Source organism: Nicotiana tomentosiformis, chromosome 8 (genome assembly GCF_000390325.3).
Source record: "Nicotiana tomentosiformis chromosome 8, ASM39032v3, whole genome shotgun sequence".
Classification (NCBI taxonomy): Eukaryota; Viridiplantae; Streptophyta; class Magnoliopsida; order Solanales; family Solanaceae; genus Nicotiana; species Nicotiana tomentosiformis.
In genome coordinates this window covers 121,993,256-122,008,334 of record NC_090819.1, presented here as the reverse complement: position 1 = coordinate 122,008,334, position 15,079 = coordinate 121,993,256, and the positions used below count along the sequence as shown (strand labels likewise).

The following is a 15,079-nucleotide window of genomic DNA, read 5'->3' as shown; positions in this document are numbered from 1 at the left end:
TAATCTGTATGTTGATGTACTATACATTGTGTCTTTTCTCAATTGATTTATTAAGGAAAGAAAGATAGAGAATGAATTCCAAATCGACTGATGTGCACTAATTTATATTTGTTTGAACTGAAAACCTTGAATATTGATGAGAACCGAATGATTTGGTGGAGAAATTTTGAATTTCACATTAAAAGCGCCATCGTCGCATTTCGGATAAATTGAGTTTTATGTGAGATTTGAATTTTGTGTGAGAAATTAACTGGATAGCATAGATTCTTGTTAGAAATACTAATACATATATGTCCTATCTATAGCATATTAATGCTGCAGATCCTGCAATGACTTGGTAACATTATAAGACATGTATACAGTTAAATAGCTAATTTTCTAGCTCAAGGATGCAAGCATATGTATAACATAAAAGTGTATATGAATACATAGTCGAGGAAAACATCTATGTCAGTCGGTGCATGTCAAACCACATTGATTTACTACATTAAACGGTATGTTGATCATGGTTAATGAAGTAGTTTGAGATGTGTAAACACAAGTCTGTAATAGTTTTTTTCTACCATATGGGACCAACTCTCTCTCTCTCTCTCTCTCTCTCTCTCTCTCTCTCTCTCTCTCATATATATATATATATATATATATATATATATATATATATATATAGTGAGACCACTATATTTGATTCAATATCCTTCCAATGTAAATCGATTTTAGGATTAGCACAGAAAGTTGGCAATGGACGGAGCAGGCAAGATCTTTTTAAACTTATTTGAACTTTACAAGCAATTTAAGACGGAAGAAAAATAAGGAAAGAGGAGAGGAGAAAAAAAATAGGAAAATGGTATAATTGAATCCCCTAATTTAAGGCACTAATAATAGATCGTATATAATTCGTAAGCAATCCTTGTTTAGGACGAGTAATATACAAAATTAGACAAATATTGAGACCACTATATATGTCCAGTGAGACCACTATATTTGATTCAATATCCTTCCAATGTAAATCGATTTTAGGATTAGCATAGAAAGTTGGCAATGGACAGAGCAGACAAGATCTTTTTAAACTTCTTTGAATTTTACAAGCAATTTAAGACGGGAGAAAAATAAGAAAAGAGGAGAGGAGAAAAAAAAAAAGGAAAATGGTATAATTGAATCCCCTAATTTAAGGCACTAATAATAGATCGTATATAATTCGTAAGTAATCTTTGTTTAGGACGAGTAATATATAAAATTAGACAAATTTTGATAAATAAGTTTCAAATATTATATAAGAAGAAAAAAATCCAACTTGTAATTAGTTTTATGATTACATTTCATAATAGCATGGGCCGAAAGAAATGTTTGTAACAAACCAAATCAATCTCCATGTGTGATACTTATCGTAAAAGGATTTTATTCGATATTCCTAATAAGTGTTTGTTTTAGTTTTTGCAAATACCGTTTGGTTGAGGTTAGTATTGCAAAGACATGTACATTATTATTATTATTTTTTTAAAATTGTACAAAATTCAAAAACTCATATTATTCAAAACAACATCTAATAATAGCACTTTTGGTCCCTCAATTATTGGTAAATTTTGATTTTGATCCTTGTGATGTATGACTCAACATATCTAACCTTTCATTAATTACAATGTGTTTTGTAGCATATATATATTTGGAATATTTTTAGTACTATATTACTGTTAAACTACTAACAATATAAGCTTAATATAACACATGAATAATTAAGCGGTAGAACAATTAATAAATATGGTGAATTTATGAATATTCACAAGCAAAGGATAAAAAATTGCATATTTCAATTAAAAGTTAAATATGCTCAGACAGATATCACAAGGACTAAAATAAAAATTTACCAATAAGCGAGGGACCAAAAAATGTTATTAAAATAATATTAAAAAGTTTAAAATTCAACCAATTAAATATTTTTATAAAAAAATAAAATAAAAAATAACAGAAAGAAAAATTGTAAGGAATCTAAAGGAAGTCAGTGGTAAGTCGTCAATGTTCTTGAGCAGCAAGCAAGATTTTCTGAAATGGCGACTCTGTAACCCCACCCCCACGAAACTAAACAAGGGTTTTAGCTAATCCTCAACAGTAGCATCCATTTTGTCACCTTACACACACACACACACACACACACACACAAACACAAAATCGAATTTCCTTATAAACCCTAAAGTTAATATGAGAGAAGAGGAAAGCGGGCCGCAAAACAGGGAGCTATATGCATTGCTACACATATCTCCAGAAGCTTCGGATGAAGAAATCAGAAAAGCTTATCGTCAATGGGCTCAAATATATCACCCTGATAAATATCAAGCTGCTGAGGTAGTATTTATTTTCACTATATATTTCGGTACCACTATACTAGTTTCTGTGAACCCTTAATTTGTGTATTTAGAGTTAAAAGATAGTAACTTCTTAGAGGATTGAATTGTTTATTATTGGAATTAAATAAGTCTGAATAGTTTTAGAGTACTTGTAATTTGCCTATATTTCCTGGACTATATAGGAAGGAAATGGTTACTGGACTAGTTTTAGAGAATTGCTAGTATTAGAATGAAATGGGTCTCTGATTAGATGGAATGTGTACATTGGGTTCATGTAGTCAACTCGAACTAGCTTGCGATTGAGGAGTAGTTGTTTGATTGATATGTTCCAGAACTGCGATTAGTTCTGTTTTTGCCTTTGATAGTTTGATATTGGTGGAAAAGTATAGCTGTGTTTGCTTTTGCTCTATTTCGTCCGGGTAATTTGCATTGCAATTGGCATATTTATTCTTTTTCCCTCTCTCTTCCCTATTCAACTTTTCTCTATGCGATAGCTCGCAGTTAGGTCAAGAAAATCTATATTTGAAATTTCGTGAACATTATTACAAGAAATTAGATAATTTCCCAAGTGTAGATGAAACTTGTTTGGTTTTCTTGATTTTCTTCTTATGAAGGTCGAGTTGTGAATGAATCGTGGCATATTTGTCCTGTTTCAGATGAAGGAAATTGCAACAGAGAATTTTCAACGAATATGTGAAGCTTATGAAATTTTGTCGGATGAGAATAAAAGACAAATATATGACATATATGGTATGGAAGGGGTTAATTCTGGTTTGGAACTTGGTACTAAGCTGAACAAAGCTGAAGAGATCAAGGAAGAACTTGAAAAACTACGTCGTCAGAAGGAACTTCAAAAGGTTGCGGCACATCTCCGACCTTCTGGGTCAATTTTGGCAAATCTGTCATTGCCACAGTTTTTAGAGGGTGATGGCATTATGAAAGGGTAACCATCTGTACTTCTATGTCGTAATTGCTTTTGTAGATTCGATGCAGATATATGTGACTAGGTACTTCATAATCCGATGGCATGGCATTAGCCAAATATTACATCTATCACATTGCGCGCGTTTAGAATTCCTTTGTCCGTAATCCTAGATAAATATGCAAGCATGTTCCGTTAAGTAACTTGTTGATAAGTAAATTCCTTTTAAGTATTTGAGTTATCCTTGGCGTGGGGGACAACTTGCATAAGAATGTTTCTAAGCTGCCACCAGAAATGCTTGCGGATTTGAAGCTAATGAGCTATGCTTTAAATTTTGTTAGCTTCAGTGTGCTTCTATGACATTGTAGTGAAGCATAACCAGTTATGAGAATTGTAATATGAAGCGGAATATATCATAAACAGGGATCTTGAGGAATCTTTGTAATAAGCCCCTATAACTAGCTAAGGTTGGTTCAAAAAAGGTAAAGACCATTGAGCATACACAAGAGTCGTGATCACGTCCAATTCACACCCAATTAAGGAGTATGAAACGGTTGTTACAATAATAAAACTCAATGCGAGTCGGGGTCGAATCCACATGAAGTTTGAAGTGGTGTTAAGGTAAACACTCAAGAAAAGAAATTCGAAATAATCAAATTTATCTTCCAAACAAAAGTGGGTAGCTGTTATCTAAATTAACTGCTAAGAGATTTAACTAACTAGTGATCAAATAATGATTGAAATGTTTTTATCAAATAAGGGAAAAGCGTAGGGTTGTAACCTTCACCTAGGTGTAAACCTAATGGGTAGAGTAAATCTATGCTTGCTTGGTAGATCGAGGTTTGTTATGACTCTCAATGCTTAAGTACCCACTCAATACTTCTCGGTTAAATAGTGATTATGCCCAAATTGGCTTTCTCAAGACCAAATGGGTAGCAATATAAACAATTGAATATGAGTCCAAGTTTGATTATCCCGATCTCTAATTCAAATCCTTTAATCAAAACTTCAATTAGTTCAATTTTTTGTTAGCCAAGTCTTGCTAGATTAAATCCCTCTTTCTCAAGTAAGAATGAAGTCAAATAGGCATGCATCAATGTTTGCAACCATTTATTTTAAGTATAAAGCATAAACAAGGCTAAATAATATCCACCCAATCAATAGCAAACACTAATATGAAATACCCATAAGTTTTATACACTAGGGTTGGATCACAACCTTAGATAAAATCTAGCTACTCATAATAATTGATACATAAAAATGAAAAGAAGAAGTAATTGAAGATATTAAACTAGAATTTAAGTGGAAAATTAATGGGTTTTCTCTAATTGTTGCTCCAAATTGCCCAAAATGGCTAAATATAACCGCTAGCTGCTGCTATAGTACAAAAGTTGCCCTAAAAAAGTGTTCCTCGTCTATTTATAGTTCTATGAAATTCTCTAACAAAAATTCCATTCGAAGGGTTCTGCGGCCACACAATTACGTCTGCGGTCCGCACTTTGGGATTTTGCTCTTGCAGGTGCTTTCAGTTGAAGAAATGCTGCGGCCGCACACAAGCTTCTGCGGTCGCACAATTTTGCTGCGGATCGCACTTTGAGGAGGCTTCAGACTTGTTCTATTGCATCTTCTCTGATCTCTCAGTCTTGACAGTGCGAACTTCAAGTGCGACCGCACTTTTTGGTGTGCGGACCGCGCTGCTGCCAAAATCCTCTGAAGCTTCAGAGATTCTTCTGCGGCCGCATATCATTTTCTGCGGGCCGTATTTGCTTTTGCGGCCGCAAATGGAATTTTGCGGACCTCACTATTCTTTGCACTTCTCTTCTTGACTGTTTGAGATGGAACATCTCCTCTTTGAGTTAGATTTCTTCGTTGAGCTCACATTTTCTAGCACACCTGCAATTCACACATTTTCATTAGATTCAGAAATAAAAATCACTACTTTTGGACTAAAAACTAAAGCAAGAAGGTACTAATAAGTGGTTAAAATCCACACTTATTAAGTCGCTCTCGTGTATGCTTTTTTTTCCATCAAAAAACATACACGAGCGACTCAGAGTCGCTCTGCATGCTTTTGTAACAGTTTGGTGCTTATTGTTTTCCTTGACCCCTTCTGGCTACCTCCTCAAGAGGTCTCGGTTGTTGTGACCTGCTTCCCATTATATGTGTTCTTTAGTAACTTTATACATTACACCATCGTCAACAGAAGTAATGACCCGAGCAGCCTGTAGACTTACAGACTGCACAGTCTAGCTGCTCTGGACGAACATGAATTGAGGTGCTAACACCACTGTCATTTTTGGTTAGAAGCATCGAAGGTTATTGTATAGTAAGATATTGCAAGACTAATGCGCAAACTTGTTTAGGCAAAGTTAGCAATATGATTTTAGTAGCTTCAACATGTGATTGCAAGTACTTACATAAAAAATGTAATAAGCAAGTCTTTCTATGTTATTGCATTATATTTCAACTACCAAAAAAGATTTCAGAATAGCAACCAAGGGTGTGGCCTAGTGGTCAATGAAGTGGATTGAGAACCATGAGGTCTCGGGTTCAAATCCCAGCGGAGACAAAAGCACTAGGTGAATTCTTCCCATCTATCCCAGTGTTGTCAAAAGCGAAAAGTGTTAAAAAGTGCTCCTGGTCTATCAAGGCTTTAAGCAAAGCGCAATTAAAGTGTGAGCTTTAGTTAAAAAAAGTGCAACGAATATGTAATGCAAGAAAAAAAGTAACACGTTCATTAATAATGATTCCCTTAAATATTAATAATATCTTTTAACCAATTATATTTATTGTTTTGTAATACTCTATTCAATATAGAACTTATTGGCTATGAGGTGTGGGCCTTAGTGCCTTGCCTACACTAAAGCGCAACCTAAGTGAGGCGAAACGCATACCCTGAGCTTTTTTGAGCTTCGGGGCTTAAGCGCGCCTCAGATAAGCCTTTGACAACATTGATCTATCCAAGCCTTGGTGGATAGAGTTACCTGGTACCCGATGCTGGCGCAAGCTGGCCTGGACACCACGATTATAAAAAAAAGACTTTAGAATATACAAATTACAATCAATAAGTCTTCAGAATATCATCATTTTCCATATGGTTGGATTTTGCGGCGAACTTCGTTTCTTGGTCGGGCCATTTCAGTACATTACTGGAAATCATAATTACAAATGCTTGAGTTATTTGCATCTTCCATTTGCCTAATTTTAGGGCGTGCATGATATATCAATAAGGTAAAATAAGGCATTTCATTGTTTTACTGCTCCACACCCTTAGAGCAGCATATAAGAGTAAGTTAGGGCCCCCGAAAAAGTAGTTAACTGAGGCTCCGTATTCTGCTCCTGATCTCGATACAGATGTTGATCATTCAGCAAGTGCAAGTTTTTGTCTTCTATATGATTATTCAGCAATGCCTCTTTCATGACCTCATCTTACCGTACATGTTTCTGGGCATGATTGCCAGGATGGCTATGGCTAGTGAAGTCCAGTCCCAGATGTCCAAACACAATGCTGTTGCCATTGGTGGAAATCTGGCGGTTAATGGGAATGCTGGTGGTGGTGCTGCATCTGTTGTTTTTAGGCATCAAATGTCATCAGTTTCTTCGATAGAGTTTATGGGGTCGATGGGTTTGAGAGCATTACTAGGAGTACAGACAACTCGGTAGGATGATCAATTTTGCTATATGCTGCAAATCTCAAATTTCTTAGCCAAAGATTAACTTGTTCTTTGTCTCATCAGTCATATATCTACTCACTCTACGGCAACAATGGGTCTTGCCATGTCCTTAAGAGATGGTTCTGTTAATCTCTCCAACACATGGACTCGCCAGCTCTCTGACACCGCTCATGGAAATGTAAGCTATTTTTGAGTTTGGTGCATTGAGAAGCTTAAAAAAATCTTATGTCATAATTGCTACTATTCTTTATGTTTCGTGCCTGCAACTTTAGTCAGAATTGATGATCTCTTGGACCATAGAATTCTGGAAAAAACTCTGTTTAGAGGTTGAGGCATGCTTTTAGTGCATCTCACATTACTAATATTCACTCATTCCTTTTAACTTATCAATAATATTTTATTTTTTCCTTCTCCCCTTTCATTTTTTTTCCAGATACAGCTTTCATTAGGTCCAGAGTCATCTATAGCTGTTGGATGGCAGAAGAAGGAGCAGAAAAGGTCTGCTTCTGGAGAAATCAAGGTTCCACTTTTCTGCTCTAGCTGTAAAGAATTTTTATCTTTTGATGACATTTTCTTACAAAAGTGAATTTAAGAATTTTCGTTCCTACCTAAGACTTGCCCATGTCTTAATTGTTTATTTTACAATTGATTAATTACTGGCTGACACTTTCTTTGGTCTGACTATGAGGGATGCAGAGATATTGAATATTTGTGGTTTTAAATCCACATGAATATAGTACTCTATTTTTTTTGTTTTGATAAAAAACAGATGAATTTGTATCTTCTACCTGTTGATATGGAATTAGGATCACCTAATGGTTAATTTACTTGGCACACAATTTACCTTTTTCTGGACAAGCAGAACATGCACCAGTTGATTGTATATCCAGCTTTAGTAGACTACAGAGCATAATTTGTATAGAGTTGGTTTTGGGTTCCCTATAAGGCTTATAATTACTTGGTTATTTCCCAAAAACCTGACCAAATTGTTGAATTAGATTAAAATTGTTATTTAGGTTGCTAAGTTTCTTTTAATATCAATTGTTTGGTTTAGTATCGTTTTGAAAAAAAAAATCTATACAAAAGTGACAGAAGTAAATGTTATTTGTTTAATAAATAAAAATAATGGTACTTGTATTTTAAGTAGTTCTCGAATATTCTGCTGCCAAAATCTGGGAGGTAAACTTTGATAGATTGGTGCCCCTTGAGGTATTCCCTTACAGTGGGTTGTTCCTTTATAAAAAGAAAAAAAAAACTCCAACTTCCCAAACTGGACAAGCTGGTGGAGTTCTATCAAGGCTTTTGCTTGGTTTCTTCTTGAAGAATAAGATTTTGATTCTTCCACTCTCTCCTACTTTCATTAGGTTGTATTAGAGCTATAGATGTTCCACAACATTCTGACAAGCATACTAGCAGGATTAGAAGAAGTTGGCAATGATAGTATTAGGCTATGTGACCCCCTCATGTTCCATCCTCAACTTTCTTTCTTTCGCGTGAGAAGAAATCAGAATGCTATTTATGTTGGGCCATTGGAAACTTATTTGAATCTAAAGAAATTTGAATGCTATTTATGTAGGGCTGCTCAAAACATATCTGGAACTATGTGTCTATCTGTGCATATAATACAAATATAACATACTTACAACTTGTTCTGTTGGAAGAGACCTTCTTCCTGCTTTTAATATATTTAACATGACAAGTGCATTGGGTTCGAAGGATATTAAGCAGCATTAAGTCATTAACCTGCATTCTACTGGGCAGCATCTTAACCTTACCAATTTGAGAGACTTTGAGCATTGTTATATCAATATATAATTTGCAATCCATTGTACTGTAGATAGGGACAGGGTCATTTGGTGCAACTGCTCATTACACCCACCGCTTTTCCACAAAATCTCATGGGCGTATTGCAGGCAGAATCGGAAGGTTCGTTGATGTTAATAATTCCTCACTTCTTTGCATATTATTCATCTTATCGCCATTACCGTGTTAAAGTTCAAGGTTCTAAGCCTTGGACATTTAATACTTATTGCTAAAATAAACTACACAATCTGTGGTCTGAATAAGCTAGTGAATGCGTGTGTACTCTTGATATGTTGCAATGTGCTGTTTCTGACTTATTTTGTTGAATGATTAAATTTCTCGGATCCTAGTTTTTAGTTGGACCATGATTTGCTAATACACATGGTAATGGTGATGACCAAGGCCTAGTGGTCAATTGATTATTAGCATGAGTACGTCAATACATAACTTGCATTAGATATTGCTACATCCTCAGTTTATAATCAGATTTCTATAAAAAGCTGGTTATATAAGCTATTTCACATTATCTTCTTGATCATTTACCTTATTTACCCATGACATTTGTTCAGGTATTAGGTAAAATTTGTTACAAATTTCTGGGAAGAGTAACCCTCCTAGTATCTTGGAAACAAATAACTCCACTAGTGTATTTGAACCACTTGAATTCCTTATCTTTTCTGTTGTAGATTGAACCAGGAACCACATTTTCTTGCATAGTAGTTCAGCTTGTTATTTATATGTTTTGGAGAAGGGTATCTTCAGTTAAGCCTAAAGCACGATAATCTAGGTTACTGAGTTTATCTTCATGCACAAATTTCGTAATTCAATTGGTAGCCTTTTCTCACGAAATTCTATATTATATTGCAGTACTGCACTTGAACTTGAATTGGGCGGTGGAAGAAAAATATCTGAATTCAGTACCGTTCGGATGCTGTACACTGTAGGAATTCAGGTAAATATTGACAAAGTAACTCCTTTCCCCTCCCCCAAGAAAAGAGGAGTGGGGCCTACTTCTTCCTTTGCTTTTATTAGACATGTTTTAGCATTCCTTAGAGTCATTAATGCAAGATCGTTAGCATGTTTTCGTGCTTTACACCTTACATCCACTTTTTGTTCATAGGGGATCTTTTGGAAGTTCGAGTTACATCGTGGGGGCCAAAAGTTGATTGTTCCCGTAAGTAGTCTCATACTTGTGCCAACGTGCCTTATTTTGGTTTCATGCCTTTATCTTTTTCTTTCTTTTTCCTTTTCCTTTCGCTTGTGCGTGGACATGCTCATGTGTTCGTGTTTTGGCTACATATTCCCGGAAATTTGTTGCATCAACAGCTGCCTTTTAATCAGGAACTTCCAAGATGATCAGGAGTCTAATAATGATATAGAAGTCCTAAACTAATGTGTAATCTCTTATTTTAAGAATATAGTACCTCAACCTATTGAACTAATGAATATTAGTCTTACAACTGCGGGAGCTAGTTCTCTCTCTCTCTCTCTCTCCCCCTTTTTTTTTTTTGAGAAAACAACTGCCAGAGCTAGAATTATTTTTAGGGAACTTAAGTAAGTATGTGTTAAGTATGGTCTATAATTTTAATTGGATATTAAGTATGTTCATTCTGATGGTTTCACCAAAATTAGGTTAATTGTATTCAACAAGTGGGATCTAATCCAGTTTGGTCTAACTATCAAAAAGTAGCAACCATAAGTGGCCAGTTGGAAGGTACTTGCTAGTATTGTAACTTGTAAAGAAGAGTTGAAAATTCTTTGGTACACAAAGGCGAAAAGTTTTTCTTGTCTCAATTTCAAAGCTAATTTCGTTTTTCACATTCAATCCCGTAAACCGTGGCGAAAATAATTAAAGCATTAATCTACCTTGGTGATTAAAAAACATTTTCTGTGCGGTTCCTACGGTGCGCCTCTGGGTGAGGCATCCTTGAATGGTAGTAGCGAGCGCTAGTATCAGGGCATTTGCTTGAACACTGAGGGCTGCAGCCAGACGCCCTAGCGCGTCATGGGTGCGGCGAACCTGGGTTTTGAAATTACAAGCTTCCAAGTAAAGAAAACGAACTTGGGGAAGAAGAGGAACTAGATCCATACAAGACATTGTCTGCCTCCCAATTATCATTCAAAACCAATTTCAGAGATAAAATATAAAATACAACCTTACCTTATTGCTCATAAAAGGAATACCATAAGGACGATGTGGAAGCCATGATCGGTGGGAGTGGCAGCAGCTGAAATGAGCGATGCGAGTGGAAGCGATGGAACTGACCAGTGGCGATGCCGGCGAGGGCCGAGTGGCAGAGAGAAGCCACTTTCTTGACTAGAGGCAAAGCATGAAATGAAGTCCGTTTAAAAATAAAAAGGAAAGGGAAAAATGAAAATGTATGAAGCCAAGAGACAGGCACTATGAACATTCTGGAGATTCAGTTTTAGGCTCTCCAGCTAATGGGATGTTGGGTCCTTCCAAGGCATCTGATTAGAAAAGCTAATCGGATGTTGGGCTTAGTTGATAATTTTTAAAAATTTGGCGTTGGGCCTCCATCCTTCGTACATATAATCCAGAATTTCTTATAACAAAAATGTAACATTTTGATAAAGAAGGGCTTTTTGCAATTCTTTAACTAAAAAGAGGAAAGCTGATTGACTCTCCAATTTTTATATGATAAGATATTTAAATTAATCATTCCTATATCTTTTTCTGCAATCTTCTTCTACGATTTTAATGTTATTTATAGTTTTTACAACTTTTAGTAATTTATGCTTATTTATTAATCTATAAAATATTAAAGATTAAATATCACCCTGTGCCACGGAACTTACGGATTACTCCGTATTAGATAAAAGGCCATGCCTCGCACCTCCACCTCTTAAAATACTGAACGGCATTGAGTCCCCTTGATTCCTTTGACAAAAATTGAGAGGCTCTCTAGTACTTCACTTCTATTAATCCAAACGCCAATAAAATGAGTCCTAAAATAACAGTTTTTCTTTATTGTTTCTTGCTGTCTTGCACTAAGAAGCTTGCGGAATGACATTTTAGAGCGACTCCATAATCTGTATTCTTTTATCTGTCCCACTCTATTTAACGTACTTTCTTCCAGTAGTGTCCCAGAAAATTGACTTTTGCTCAGGTAAGTGAAGATTCTAAGTTCCTTCCAATAAATTGGCATTTGGCTGAAACAGATTAACTTTTATCTAAATAGTATCTGTCTCACTCAAGATCATCGTTGTTCAGGCTATTAATTATTTTCATATTTTGCTACATCTCGATGGATGCAGGTATTGCTTTCTAGACAGTTGAACCCTTTTTTTGCCACTGGAGCATTTGTGATTCCGACTTCACTGTATTTTGTACTGAAGGTTTGTGTTCTGCTTCACACGTGCATTTGAAAATTTCATTCCCGTCAACAGCTAAACTACCACATGATGGTTCTCAATTGTTCTATGGGGGAGTTTACTATAGTACTGTCTTTCCATGTGTTGCTGCAAATTGTTATTGAATCAATACTTAATTTGGTTGAGATAGAAATAGTTCTTCTGATCAACATAGCACTATCCATAATGAATATCTTTTTGCTAGAACATTTAATTTTTTTTTAATTTGGTGACCCAAGAGTTGATTTTCCTTTTAGTCTTGCAACCCATGTTAAAGATTTTCCGCTTGGTGGCCCATTGCAATCTATTATTTCCTTCCCTAGATATTTGAAATATGTTTTGCTTTACTAATTACTTTTGATTCTGAGTTGTTGGGGGGCCTTGTGGTGGCAATATGAGGAAATGTCTCCTCAAAATTATAAGTTGCATAGTTTCATAATTGCTCATTTTCCATGACTTCCAACATCTTTCTCTTTGTGAAATCTTTTCCTTCATAATTGTTCTGAATTGTTATGGGACCTTGTGTTGTCAAAATATGGGAAATGTCTTCTGTTGATTATATTTTATAACTTGCTTATTTTCTTAATAGCTCATTTCCCAGGAATTATATCCGTCTCTTTTTGACTGTTATTCCCTTCTATATTTTCAGAGATTTGTTGTGAAACCTTTTTATCTTAAGCGGGAAAAGCAGAAGGCATCAGAGAATATGGAAAAAACTCTTGGCCAGGTAATTATAAATAGTTTGGGTAACTGGCATTGCTGCTGCGTGAATTCTATGAATAGTGTCTCTAGTTCTTGGCTGTTAGACCTTGGGATGTTTGATAAACAACCAGGCATCAGACACAAGCTAGTTGGGGTCGGCTCATGAATCCTCTCAATCAATTTTGCTCTATTTTGACCCATTTCGCCTTAGGATATTCGATGATCCACAATTTTGTTTTTGCTACTTTAGTAGTTTCTAAGTGTCAATGCTGTTTGTATGTACCTGTACGCTGCCTCTGCTGCTATGATATGGCGTGTGTACTATTCTGTCTGTAAAAGCATTCTCATGGTACTTCCCATTGGGCTTATAATAGATGGTCAAATGTGCACTCAACCTCTACCCAGCTTTGCTCCTAATGCACTACATGTTTTAGGTCCGGGAGGCAAGGGCAGCAGCTAAGAAAGCTCAGCAACTATTGCAAAATGTGGCCAGTAGGAAAAGAAGTAGACAACTAGAAACAGGTGGACTGGTTGTTACAAAAGCACTTTATGGTAGCCGTAAAGCTCTGAAGAACAGAAGTCAAAAAGAGGAAGTAAAAGATGAAGTGGCTTCACAAATCATTGATGTCACTCTACCTTTAAATTTTCTTGTGAGCGAGTCCGCGCAACTAAAGGTGCGTTCTTACTTCCACCATTCTGAATAGGTTTCTTTGTTCTGATCAGTGTTAAGGACTCCTTGTTTCATATTTGGTGCCATAAAACACGTTTTTGAGTTCAAGATTACTTGCTTTAATTGGTCTTCTGTTTGAACATGAGAAGCTATTTGGAGGTCATAAATAAGAGAGAATTAGAACAACTGCAGTTGCTAAGAGAAGGCTAAGGACATGGTGGGTTAGATGTCATAATAGGAGGAAAAAGGGGAATAACATGGATAATATGGTATACGATCATAGTATGCCACAATATCTTCTTGGTGCTCCTTTTGTGGTTGTTTATTTGGCTGGAACAAGTACTGGGACTTGCAAGAATTTGTGTTTCTCTGGAAGATACACACACATCTATTGTATATCAGGAGGATTAGCCCATACTTTGGTGCTTTATGTGGTTAACACATAGGTTTGTTCCAGGATTCATCTTGGGTTCTCTGGGCATAGCAACGAGCATAATTGACGTATTCCAGAGACTGATGAAATGAAAATAATTACAAATGAACGCATTTTTGCAGACACTTCTGCAACTACTTGCCAATATCTTTTCTATTCAAGATGGTTTTACCTTTTACGTATTAGATATTGAATGTCTCATTGTGTATATGTAGCTACACGAGGGTGTAAAGAAATCAGGAATTATGGGCTTTTGTGATCCTTGTCCTGGAGAACCTAAGCAATTGTATGTGGAGTACACCTTTGATGGTAACAACTTCGAGGTAATCCTCTTCTTTCACCCTTTTCTAATATGAGAAAACGTCCTCTGACAACTAAAATTGCTGTCAAAATACTAACAGGTCATTGTTGACGATTTGGATGAGTTGCTTATACCCCAAGATTCACACAGAATTTGATGTCATTAGAGCTGATGAGTTGCTGTTTTGTTGATTAGTAGGAGCTGCCAATAAGCCATTTCAGTGCACTACATAGATAGATCTAAGGCTGTTGATTCCTCGAAATGAGTAAGATAGTCAATTGGAGTAATTTAAGGCAACCAATAAAGACTTGGTTACCTCTTCAAATGTTGCATCATTTGCTATGCCTCTGAGCTACTTTGTTCAATGTTTCAACCCCTCGCTCCCCTTCTCGTCATCCTAACCTTCTGAAACAACAGGAATAAGATGGGGAGAAAGTAGCAGAAAGGATACGTTCCTCCTTACCCTCCAAAACCAACAGGAACGCAACACACACACAGCCTTAGAAATGTTTAAATGGGATGCAGCTCCTTAAAGTTTTGGTTATCAATTTTTTTAAAAGAAAATTACTACTGAGTGTATTCTATTTTGACAAAATAAAGGCAGTCTAGTGATATGTTATTCTTTTAACATTGACTATTTGATAGATTCCTTAACATTTCTTGCATATGTGAAAGGGGTTTCTGTTCAAAGTCTTATTTCCTCAATTAACACGTCAGAGAGTAAAACTGGTGCATGGGAAACAGAAGGGTTTTTACCAGTTTTTCCTCTCCTTTGGCCTCACTCATCTTTACATAAGATACAATTTGGTTAAATGATTTTCCAGTTACAAATATAGACCACTCTACCATGTATGCTAAAAATT

At 35.9% G+C, this 15,079-nt stretch overlaps 1 protein-coding gene across 2 annotated transcripts; it reads left to right on the top strand.

Moving 5' to 3' along the window:
* The first annotated feature begins 1,968 nt into the window (after nt 1-1,968).
* On the top strand, nt 1,969-14,853 carry LOC104111521 (chaperone protein dnaJ 13). 2 transcript variants are annotated; one of them, XM_009621231.4, is made up of 13 exons: nt 1,970-2,337; nt 2,996-3,282; nt 6,723-6,920; nt 6,999-7,113; nt 7,369-7,455; nt 8,773-8,861; nt 9,606-9,690; nt 9,859-9,912; nt 12,015-12,095; nt 12,760-12,837; nt 13,247-13,486; nt 14,131-14,238; nt 14,317-14,853. In XM_009621231.4, exons 1-13 carry the CDS (start codon nt 2,194-2,196, stop codon nt 14,371-14,373), a joined length of 1,623 nt encoding a protein of 540 aa, XP_009619526.1. In that variant the 5' UTR covers nt 1,970-2,193; the 3' UTR covers nt 14,374-14,853. The 2 variants fall into 2 exon arrangements, with proteins under 2 accessions (XP_009619527.1, XP_009619526.1); XM_009621232.4 differs by lacking the exon at nt 13,247-13,486 and having other exon boundaries at nt 1,969-2,337.
* The last annotated feature ends 226 nt before the right edge of the window (nt 14,854-15,079 follow it).

What these genes read in the sequence shown, in the direction of transcription:
- LOC104111521 (XM_009621231.4), top strand. Translation starts at nt 2,194, where the DNA reads ATGAGAGAAGAGGAAAGCGGGCCGCAAAACAGGGAGCTATATGCATTG. An exon ending in ATAAATATCAAGCTGCTGAG is followed by an intron (nt 2,338 to 2,995) that starts GTAGTATTTATT and finishes GTCCTGTTTCAG; the next exon opens with ATGAAGGAAATTGCAACAGA. An exon ending in TTGATGGTAACAACTTCGAG is followed by an intron (nt 14,239 to 14,316) that starts GTAATCCTCTTC and finishes AAATACTAACAG; the next exon opens with GTCATTGTTGACGATTTGGA.